A 12,327-nucleotide genomic window follows, 5' to 3' on the forward strand; every position below is an offset into this window, starting at 1 on the left:
AAGAGGATCGAATTGGAAATTCGACAGATGGGAGGTGGGTGAACGGAATTGCAACACCGCAGAACAATCCTGTGTGGCAGAGGGGTCTTACCAACAAAATAAAGTAACTACATGCGATTTGAGGCGGCTTTGCAGAGTCTTTTACAGAAAGCAGATGTACGGGGGTTTAGCATATTTAGCAAGACGCCACTAAAAACCTCGGCACTCAGTGAAACCACAAGAGACTTTCAGGCACAAAGCTGAACAGAAGCCCCACTTGGTTCACACCATTAAATAAGCCCCATGAAGCCACGGCCAAAAACATACAAACTCCAGGACAACACACATCCACCGAAGGAGGAAAGCATCGGCGAGTCTCAGAGAGGTGTACACACGGGCTGAAGCATTTACACAGACGGGGCACAACAAGCACGGCTCAGGTCGCAGGACTCCAGTGGCGGCACATATCTAATCGTTGATAATATTTTACAAAGGTGACATTAAGCTTGGTTATGAAAGGCAAAAATAGTTAACGTTTTGGAAATAACGTTATCTTGCTAAAAAAAATAACCTCACGTTTCAATTTTAATATACATTTATTTATATTGCTAGAAAGGCCAAAAAAGACCTTCTATAAGGCAAACAAGCAACGCACACACTGGCTGTGCTGCTTTCTTGTACAAAGTCCAACCTCCATATTACACGCCGGCCGGTCTTCACAGAATTTTGCTTCGGCCCAACGTGTAAGGGGATCAGCAAGTCTGGGGGACGACGAGCTCCTGCACTTTCCGCTTGGGTGTTTTTGGAGCCTTTTTTGCTGACGTGGTCACATTTGTGCCAGCTGGTGCTCCCCTTTTCGGCTTCCCCGATTCTGTTTTTGGCTTAGCCTCCCGTTTTGGTGTCTTTGGATTTTTTGTCTCCTTTAGGGAGGTCACAACTTCAGCCCACCTGGGGGTTTTGGGGGAATTCAGTGCACTGTTAGAAGTCAGCCTCGCCTTTTTGGCCAGTGGAGTTTTTTCTTTGATTTTGGGATCACTTCTGGGTGACTTCTTAGCAGGTCCACAGGGAGTTTCTTGTTGCTTGTTTTCTTAATAAAAGAAAGAAGGCAAAAAAAAAAAAAAAAAACAACAAAGAAATCAATGGTGAGGGATGTATACAGTAATGGATGTTTTGTCTTCTGTAATCAAGCAACCAGGATAACACCAACTGCAGGACTTCAATGAAATTACTAGCTAGACTCCTGCGATGGACTGACAACTTCTCTAAGGCAGTTTCTGTGTTATATTCAAAGCTTATGGGTCTGTGATTGGGTCTGCACCCCCCCCCCCCCCCCAAAAAAAACTGTGAACAAGTGGTGTTACATGGCACGAGAGAACGAGTGTGTTGAATTTCAATTTACCTCCATGTGATGACACCACCACCCTCAATTGGATTGATCAAGTTTGAAAACTATGCTGAGTTACTTTAATGGCCGTTTTTGTGTTAATCTGTGATAAGTGAATCATCTATGCAGGGTGCTACATATAATACATCTTTCCATTTATCCCATCCATTTTCTTAATTTTGTTAATGCAGGTACAGTGGAACCTCGGGTCACAACCATAATTCGTTCCAAAACTCTGGTCGTAAACCGATTTGGTCGTGAACTGAAGCAATTTCCCCCATAGGATTGTATGTAAATACAATTAATCCGTTCCAGACCATACAAACTGTATGTATATATATTTTGTAAGTATTTAAGCACAAATATAGTTAATTAAACCATAGAATCTGTGGTGGGTTGGCACCCTGCCCAGGATTGGTTCCTGCCTTGTGCCCTGTGTTGGCTGGGATTGGCTCCTGCAGACCCCCGTGACCCTGTGTTCGGATTCAGCGGGTTGGACAATGGATGGATGGATAAACCACAGAATGCACAGCGTAATAGTAAACTAAATGTAAAAACATTGAATAACACTGAGAAAACCTTGAACAACAGAGAAAACTAACACTGCAATAGTTCGCACTATAGCGCTACCAACTGCTGGCTAAAAACACTTATTTTTTTTAATGAGTTTTAAGCACAGAAAAAAAAATGAACATTTGAAAACATTCATAATTTAATAAACCACCAAGAAAAGCAACATTGCAACAATACGCTATGAACTGATCGCTGTAAACAGAAGTGAAAACAAAATCAAGCCCAGTGCATTCTTTAACTGCCTTCCTACCTTAAGAGTCCAGCCCTCTCTCTCGTGTGTTTGTGTGTGTGTATCCTTTAATAAGGGCGCGTAAATAAACGCGAGCTTCAAAAGGGCAACCTCAATTGGGTGCAGCGAATAAAGGCAAACGCAACAAAATTATTACAAAAAATTTATTAGATAAAGGCAATGATTGAACGTATAAAAAAGCGAAAGCAAGAATATTAAAACATTCTTGTTTCGATCTTCGCCACATCTGGAACATGGTTGTGCGTAGATGGTCTCTTGACGAATAATCCATTTTTGGTATGACAGCGAGACGAACATTTTCCAATCCTATATTCAGTGCATTTCCAGATGTGTTTCCCGTTGATAGTTTTCTCCTTTCTGAATGTGTAGCCTTCGACTACGAGTAGATCTGCACCTTTGTTGCTCTTCACATATTCCAGAGCCATTTGAACTAAGTTATCTACGAACGCCTTTATTCGCCGCGCCCAATTGAGGGCGCCCTTTTGAAGCTCGCCTTCTTGTGCACGCCCTTATTGAATAGAGCCATGTGTGTGTGTGTGTGTGTGTGTCTCTCGCTCGCTGCACAGGAAATGCACAATGAGAGACTGAACATGTACAAACCAAAAGGGAAACTGGCCTGTTTGTATACCGAGGCAAAAGTTTGGCAAACTTTTTGGTCGTAAACTGATTTGTACGTGACGTTCGTGAACCGAGGTTCCACTGTATCAGGGAGCTGTAAACAACCCAACTAGACCTGGGGATAGGCCACACCGGTCCTGAAGGGCCACAGCAGCTGCAGGTTTTCGTTCCAACCCAACTGCTTAATTAGAAGCCAATCCTTGCCAGACCTCATACCTTATTTAATTAAATGGCTTGTTAGTTTGAAATGTTAAGTTCTTACATTATAGATTTTTTTTTCCCTTTCCAAGGATATCATCTAAACAATTTGAAGCCTAAAACGGATCTTTTTCAGCCTGTCACATTTTTCTCTTAAGTGTTTTATTAAAACAAATAGTGCATGGTGAACACACACACATGTAAATGGAAATAAGTGAAATAGAGAACTGCTGGCTCCTTTGTCCTTTGCATCTTATTGCTAATAAGGAGCAATTAAAAACAGGGAATGCAGCTACTTAAGACTAAAATAAGCAATTAAGGGCAGGGAAAATACTATAAGGAAGCATCAAAGTGTCACTTTAACAATAAGTGCTTCATCAGCAATAACTGACCTCTCATTAAGAAATTCGAGATGGAACAAAAACCTGCAACCACTGCGGCCCTTCAGGGCCAAAACTGCCTACCCTGAACTAGACTAACAGAAAGGCACCATTTTTGCTTTACTGCTGCCACCATATGGTTACATTAGGTAATGCAGTCACAATGAATGTCAATGTAGAGTCCGGTTCTATTCTTCTGTATGCCACAGCTATTTCTTTCACTTTCCCTGCATATTCTGTACGTGTATTATTATCATCATCACCACCATCAGTATTATATAGTGTATATAGATATAGGGAAAGCACTGTGACCGAGTCACAATACTCTATCATTATCATGCATCTAATTAACATATATATATATATTTACATTATATATATATATATATATATTTACATTTATATATATATATATATATATATATATATATATATATATATATATATATATATATATATATATATATATATATATATATAGAACTGCGACAGTATTGTAGGGGCGGCACGGTGGCGCAGTGGGTAGCGCTGCTGCCTCGCAGTTAGGAGACCCAGGTTCACTTCCCGGGTCCTCTCTGCGTGGAGTTTGCATGTTCTCCCCGTGTCTGCATGGGTTTCCCCCCCACAGTCCAAAGACATGCAGGTTAGGTGCATTGGCGATCCGAAATTGTCCCTAGTGTGTGCTTGGTGTGTGGGTGTGCCCTGTGCTGGGCTGGCGCCCTGCCCAGGGATTTGTTCCTGCTTTGCGCCCTGTCCTGGCTGGGATTGGCTCCGGTGACCCTGTAGTTAGGATATAGCAGGTTGGATAATAGATGGATGGATGGGACAGTATCGTTACAGTGCATCTGGAAAGTATTCACAGCGCATCACTTTTTCCACATTTTGTTCTGTCACAGCCTTATTCCAAAATGGATTCAATTCATTTTTTCCCTCAGAATTCTACACATAACACCCCATAATGACAACGTGAAAAAAGTTTGAGATTTTTGCAAATTTATTAAAAAATAAAAAAAACTGAGGCAGCACATGTACGTAAGTATTCACAGCCTTTGCCATGAAGCTCGAAATTGAGCTCAGGTGCATCCTGTTTCCCCTGATCATCCTTGAGATGTTTCTGCAGCTTCATTGGAGTCCACCTGTGGTAAATTCAGTTGACTGGACATGATTTGGAAGGCACACACCTGTCTATAGAAGGTCCCACAGTTGACAGTTCATGTCACAGCACAAACCAAGAATGAAGTCAAAGGAATTGTCTGTAGAAATCCGAGACAGGATTGTCTCGAGTCACAAATCTGGGGAAGGTTACAGAAAAATTTCTGCTGCTTTGAAGGTCCCAATGAGCACAGTGGCCTCCATCATCCGTAAGTGGAAGAAGTTCGAAACCACCAGGACTCTTCCTAGAGCTGGCCGGCCATCTAAACTGAGTGATCGGGGGAGAAGGGCCTTAGTCAGGGAGGTGACCAAGAACCAGATGGTCACTCTGTCAGAGCTCCAGAGGTCCTCTGTGGAGAGAGGAGAACCTTCCAGAAGGACAACCATCTCTGCAGCAATCCACCAATCAGGCCAGTATGGTAGAGTGGCCAGATGGAAGCCACTCCTTAGTAAAAGGCACATGGCAGCCCGCCTGGAGTTTGCCAAAAGGCACCTGAAGGACCACCTGAAGGACTCTCAGACCATGAGAAAGAAAATTCTCTGGTCTGATGAGACAAAGATTGAACTCTTTGGTGTGAATGCCAGGCGTCACGTTTGGAGGAAACCAGGCACCGCTCATCACCAGGCCAATACCATCCCTACAGTGAAGCATGCCGTGAGGATGTTTTTCAGCGGCAGGGACTGGGAGACTAGTCAGGATAAAGGGAAAGATGACTACAGCAATGTACAGAGACATCCTGGATGAAAACCTGCTCCAGAGCGCTCTTGACCTCAGACTGGGGCGACGGTTCATCTTTCAGCAGGACAACGACCCTAAGCACACAGCCAAGATATCAAAGGAGTGGCTTCAGGACAACTCTGTGAATGTCCTTGAGTGGCCCAGCCAGAGCCCAGACTTGAATCTGATTGAACATCTCTGGAGAGATCTTAAAATGGCTGTGCACCGACGCTTCCCATCCAACCTGATGGAGCTTGAGAGGTGCTGCAAAGAGGAATGGGCGGAACTGGCCAAGGATAGGTGTGCCAAGCTTGTGGCATCATATTCAAAAAGACTTGAGGCTGGAATTGCTGCCAAAGGTGCATCGACAAAGTATTGAGCAAAGGCTGTGAATACTTATGGACATGGGATTTCTCAGTTTTTTTATTTTTAATAAATTTGCAAAAACCTCAAGTAATTTTTTTTCACGTTGTCATTATGGGGTGTTGTGTGTAGAATTCTGAGGAAGAAAATGAATTTAATCCATTTTGGAATAAGGCTGTAACATAACAAAATGTGGAAAAAGTGATGAAGCGCTGGGAATACTTTCTGGATGCACTGTATATGATCAAAATTTCAACTAAGTTTTTGTTAGATTTATATATTTTCAGCATTCCTGAACATGATTTGACCATTTCTGGGGTGCTGTTTTTCCATGTGTGTGTCTGGGCAAATACAAAACTGTGAAGGATCACTAATAAAGAATCTCTTAATCTGAATGGCAATGCAAAATGCTGGAAACACATTGATTTTGAGGAACATTGCTTTTACTCTACAGACACAATGATTTAACATTTTTGTATACAATAGTCCTCTGCAATACTTGGCAGGTAAAACTACAGCATTTAACTGGAAAAGTTAGGCAATGGACATAAAATTCTATTTCTAGTATGTGACTTTAATATACAACATAATGAAATAAAAAAAATTGTTCATATGAGATAGATGAATAAATAACTGGGGAGATTTTCCTGTCTTGTGTCAGTCAGCCAGCTTTGGCTCAGCAGCGGCAACAGATAGAACTGGCATGGAAGGCACTGACTTGTCTAAGTTGTGTGCCATAAAATGACCAGATGGTGAACTTGCCAATCACAGATCACCAATAAGCCATCATAAGGTAACTGCTGGAAGTCACGTTACTGTCATTCCAGGGTGTTCCCTCAATGTCCACTGATCACAGTCTCGGGCGGTTTCAGCTACCTCTACCAAAGGGGAAACCGCAGCCGTGACAAACTGCTGTAATGTCAACAGGTGATCACGACAGTATCGGTGCCCCATGGATTATTTTTAAGTGGAAGGGTGTTTTGAAATAAAAAGTAGCAAATAATGTCACTCCCAACTGCATATCATAAATCTGGAGCATATCACACTGAAAAAATAATTTTTCATAATTCTGGGATGTATTGGGGCGGGGCGGGGGGAGGTCTAGTGGTGGTTATTAAACATTTATTTATTGAGCTTCTGTAAAAGCTAAATATCCCCCTTGGAACAAATGGACATCTACCTATTGTCACACAGGATGAAGCTGAAGCGACCATGAGAAGGTAATTCCACGCCAGGCCAGGGGGTGGCAGGGTGCACTAAACCTAATTCTGTTATCTCTGCAGACCAAACACGGGAAATCCGGTCAGATTCCACTTCGATGATGCCACTTCCAGTTCAGGCACCAAGATGACGTCACTTCCGGTGCAGACCCTTTAAAGCTGCCATCTTTCTTGCCTGAGTTAGTTCGAATCAGGACTCCATTCAAATCACGAGTGCCATTTCAAAACCCATTTGCACTCGGGGACAATATGTGGGTGGCTGCCCCAAACCTTTTTGTGTGTGTCGAGGCTGTTCATTTCATACTATCTAAAACTAACAATCCCAACCCACCTAATGTGGTATTCATGGCCTTCACTCGTAACACAACCAGCTCTCGAACCTGCTGGACAGTCGCTGGGTTACCCCATCTCAACGAGTGGTGAAACTGCTAACACGTTTAGGTAGTTAGCCATACCTGAGGTCCACTCAGATTTGCCCTTACTTGTGTCTAATGGAAGTAGCTCCGGAATTAGCTCTTCGTCCTTCTTCGCCAACGTCTCTGCAGTTTTCTTGGCCTTGTCTGCTTCCTGTTATGAAATAAGAGCAAGTGCTTTAGCAAATGTTTCTGGGCATGTAAAACCGGATTGATTTTTATTTCAATCTGATAAACAGTTCTGATTTCACACCAAAGCAGTACGCTGGGTAATCATTGGATGACGGTCCAGCACAATCCAGAACAAAAGTGAAATCCTCATCCTCATCCTTACTTTGACATCCTTAGTGGAAGCCTTCAAGGGAACAAGACTAACATACACTTACCTTCCACAGGAATGGACTTATTAGCTTTCACCAGGGTTGTGGAGTCGGTAGATAAATCCTTCGACTCCTTAGTTTCCGGTACTCCTCTGTATTTAATACGCTAATGTATTTTCCATGTTGATTGAAGGAAGTCAACATCCACATCATTTAACCACAGAACTACTGGCTAAGAAGCGGACTCTCTACCGTATTGGCCAGTTTAAACAAAAGACAAGAACCCCTGAACACACATCAGGCCGTAGCACACACCTCCACCTACGTCATTATACTTGTTCACACTCAAATGAACTTGTTAAACACATTACATCTGAAATAAAATGAAAACACTTTTTGTAATGTGCCATAATCCAGATTACAATATTTTGATGTCAGGTTGTATAATAGCTCCGCTGAACTTCACACTAGTCGTAACACAACTATGCACTGGGCTTTATTCTTACATCAGAGAAGTACTTAATTAGGACTATTGTTTGTGAAATGAGACATTTGAACTTGCTGCATTTTTTTTCATTACAATTTAAATGTATTAGGAGTCAGAATCAGTACATTTTTGCAGACTCTGACTCCAGGTACCCAAAATTGTCTCAGACTCCTCAGCCCTGGCTTTCAATACCGCAAAGATCTGAGAAAATCTGCTGCAAATCACATGTAGTTATCGTATTTCAGGATGCAAGTGATGTTCCATGACATACAGCATTTACCGTCTAACGTATATACTCGCGGATAAGTTGTCCCGTGGATAAGTCGGGAGTTGATTTTACCACATGAATTTCTGAAATTTTATAATGTCTGTCGTATAAGTCGAATGCGGAAAACTCACGCTGTTGGTCCAAGAGATTACGATATGCTAACACCCACCTGAGTGAGGAACCACAGAGCACACGGACGTTTTCTTTTTTCTATGTATTGTGCCTACGTGACCACACGGTAATACCCACCCATCCATCCATCCTCTTCCGCTTATCCGAGGTCGGGTCGCGAGGGCAGCAGCTTGAGCAGTAATACCCAAACTATTCTATTCCAAAGCGACTGTTTTGTCTTGGTACAGTAATATATTGCTCTACTTTCCCCTTTTGTATTATTAATATGTAGCCTCTGTCAGAACACCTCAAATCCCATAGACTTACCACTGTTTATAAGGTATTATACTATATAACTTCTCCCCACCTTCCCTTCTACATCTATAACCTCAGGAAATTAGGTATAGTAAAAGACGAGCAGGAGTTAAATTACAATTTAAACAATGTATTTTTGGTAATATTCATAGAAACACTCGCCAAACTGGTTTAAGGCACTTCCTTCCCCAATTCTGTCATAAAATTCAAAGAGACCCATTCCTGGTTATGGGGTTGTAAACATGAATGCTTTTCACATAATGTAACATTAATATCCTCTTTAATAAAATCCCAGTGTGCGTCCAGGTGTCCGTGTGTGTGTGTCTTCTGATGAAGTGTGCATGCGCGGGGCACGGTGCGATGCGCGATATTACTGTCAGAGAAAGTTACAAGCGTTTTACGGAAATACAAACCAGTATTACTGCGAGAGGAAATTAAAGGTACACAATACAGTGACTTATATTACAGCCACATACAAGCCAGTATTACTGTCAGAGGAAATTAAAGGCATATTACCGACGTGCACTCCTGTATTAGCGCCAGAGAAAATTAAAGGTATATTACGGGCGTACAAGACAGTATTACTGTCACAGAAAATTAAAGACACACAATACACGGCGGCAGCCCACGAAGAACGGTCAGCTCAGCAAGTAAACATCAATAAAAGAAAGGCTGAAAGACAAAGAAAAATACGACCAACAAACAGAATAAGGTCAAGGTCCCTTGCCATTTAATATAGACTGTTCCTACTAATGTTTATGCACTACTGTTCTAGCATCCGTTATTGTTACGGGCTAAATGACTAGTTGCATTATAAAGACATACAAAATATTTATCAAGTTATATGCAAAATCTTACATCACAACAGCGACGTTTGCACTGTTTTGTGTTTTTGTATCTCACATCCTCATACACCTTTATCGTAAGAGCATCCCTTATCTACGGATGCAGCGTTCGATCAGAAGAAAATACGAAGCTGGTTTTAAGTTAAATGTCGTTGAAGTGGGGAAAGAAATTGGTAACTACGCTGCTGCAGCAAAATTCGATGTGTCTGAAAGACTGGTGCATGATTGGAGGAAACAGGAAGATGTTAAAAAAAATAATTAAAATTAAGGGTCGCATATTTGAACAGGCATATAAGTCGGGTCTGATTTTATGATCGATTTTTCAGGTTTCAAGACCCAACTTATACACGAGTATATACGGTAGTGATTTACAGGATTTCCAAAAAGCATGAAAAATAAATTTGCTAAATTCATTCCATCATCTTACTCAGGCAGACACATCTCCAAAACACAACCCCACGCAACAATCCAAGCTTCAGCCCCAAGGCCTCAACAGCACAACGAGCCCATCTTTTCACCACAAGGCAGCCGACCCACCTGGCTGTTAAAGAGACGCTCAGCACTGCTAAAAGCTTTTAGTCGAGCATGACATCAGTTTGGACTGGAGCCAGCAGAGACGTGCACCTGCCGAGGTACTGAAACAACGAATCCTGCATAGTAAGGTAACACCAAGACTCTGATTTCAAAATGAACAGGGTGGAGCTCAATGGATAGAAGACAATAAAGAACGCACAGAGCTCGGAGGCCCGATGTTCGACTTTGATCTCCCCTCACCTTTCAACCTTCAAATGTCTCATTTGTGTGGCCAACTAGAATTTTCAACTGAAACCCTTGTGTGTCTCTGGATCAGTCACCTCACTCATTCACGCTGCGCCCTGACGAGTTGTGTCATCCGACCATATTACATACAGTTTTTAAACATTTCTTTTGTTTCAGTATTTTTGTGAGAACTTACAGCACTGCGACTCTGAATATGGAGGTTCAGTTCCCTTGATGCTGTTGCCAGCATCCATTTGGTGTGGGGTTACAAATACGAATGAGCATATGTTAGTTTGCACTGCACAAGAACAGAAAAGTGCTCTGCAATTTTTGTGCTCAGAATTTGCTAAAGGACTTGAAACTTTACACTTCTTCATGCACCCTCTGATGAGAAATGAGAATCAGCCAGGACTGCTACTGTCACCAAAAGAGGAGGAATGACAGGGGAAAATCGCAATAAGACTAGAAGAGCTTATGGTTATAACAACTGGCTTGGCAACTGACCACAAAAAATTTATTTTGGAGGTACCTTGCCTTGCAATCACTTCCAGGGTCTGCTTCATGCATGCAGTCAACGCTTTTGGTCACTCGTTTCCAAGTAAAGCTCTACCCAGTCCTCCAGAGAATTGTCTGCCATTACTTTTAACACCCGCATTTCCCATACAGTTAAGCGCTTAGTCATTTTTGATACAAAATTTTACACATACTGTAGGTTTTGGCCAGATGAACTCTGATATTCACACCTACCTTGTGGTTGTCCTTTCTGGCTTTATTTCAATGTACCACAAGCAGTGAATAAAACCAGTTTCACTGATAAAAATGTGATGGTACTCTATTCTTGGGGTGATGGTAGCAAGCCATAATGAAGAATTCTTAAATGTTCAAACTTGGGCGGCATGGTGGCACAGTGGGTAGCGCTGCTGCCTCGCAGTTAGGAGACCTGGGTTTGCTTCCCGGGTCCTCCCTGCGTGGAGTTTGCATGCTCTCCCCGTGTCTGCGTGGGTTTCCTCCCACAGTCCAAAGACATGCAGGTTACGTGCATTGGCGATTCTAGATTGCCCCTAGTGTGTGCCCTGTGGTGGGCTGGTGCCCTGCCCGGGGTTTGTTTCCTGCCTCGCGCCCTGTGCTGGCTGGGATTGGCTCCAGCAGACCCCCGTGACCCTGTAGTTGGGATATAGCAGGTTGAAAAATGGATGGATGTTTACAACGATTTTATGGATATTTATTGAAACATTTTTGGAACACTGCACTTTGGACACAGTTTGATTTGTTTTGGATTTTGTAATAAAAGCACTTTACACCTTCTCCTTGCTTCATTTGGTGTTCTCATTGTCCAGCTCATCCGGTTACATTACTGACGTTGTTGTGTTCAAGAGCTCCCAAAAAGGAAGTGGAGGCGGGAAGCAGAACCCACACCGTCACATGAAGATGAAGGGCCGCACTTCGTGCCGTATCACTCTTCATAGTGGGCTCCATGGTGCACAGAGCCACGCACTGCATCAAAGTCTCCTGTGAAATCCCGCACGCCCCTCTATTTGCACTCTTTGTCGACTGCTACATATTTTGCATAAAGGTTACACAGTTCCTGTAGTGCAGAGGGAATGCAACACCTGAAAGAGGCCAGGGCCTACATCCTACAGGAACTCACTGGTTCCTGCTGTGGGAAAGCACCTATACACACCTACATAGCGTAGGAGAACCAAAACTACGAATAGAGAACTTGAATGATAATATAATTCTACAATAAATATACAAGATGAATCATCAGATGGTTAAGAGTCATCAGATTGGATGGCTAGGGCAGACACCACTATACAGGTGCTGGTCATAAAATTAGAATATCATGACAAAGTTGATTTATTTCAGTAATTCCATTCAAAAAGTGAAACTTGTATATTAGATTCATTCATTACACACAGACTGATGTATTTCAAATGTTTATTTCTTTTAATGTTGATGATTATAACTGACAAA

General features: G+C 42.3%; 1 protein-coding gene across 2 annotated transcripts in view; it reads right to left on the reverse strand.

The window, feature by feature from the left end:
* Window positions 1–556: 556 nt before the first annotated feature.
* rsl1d1 (ribosomal L1 domain containing 1) overlaps window positions 557–12,327 on the reverse strand; it is a 40,888-nt gene continuing 29,117 nt past the window's right edge. Inside the window, exons 8-9 of one of the 2 annotated variants that reach the window (XM_028814106.2) lie at window positions 7,318–7,402; window positions 557–1,066 (exon numbers count right to left, since the gene is read on the reverse strand). In XM_028814106.2, coding sequence (XP_028669939.1) covers window positions 732–1,066; window positions 7,318–7,402 — 420 coding nt within the window. In that variant the 3' untranslated portion in view covers window positions 557–731. Of the gene's footprint in view, window positions 1,067–7,290; window positions 7,403–12,327 lie in introns of both variants that reach the window. The other variant, XM_028814105.2, reaches the window with a different exon arrangement.

This window comes from Erpetoichthys calabaricus, chromosome 11, assembly GCF_900747795.2.
Source record: "Erpetoichthys calabaricus chromosome 11, fErpCal1.3, whole genome shotgun sequence".
NCBI lineage: Eukaryota > Metazoa > Chordata > Cladistia > Polypteriformes > Polypteridae > Erpetoichthys > Erpetoichthys calabaricus.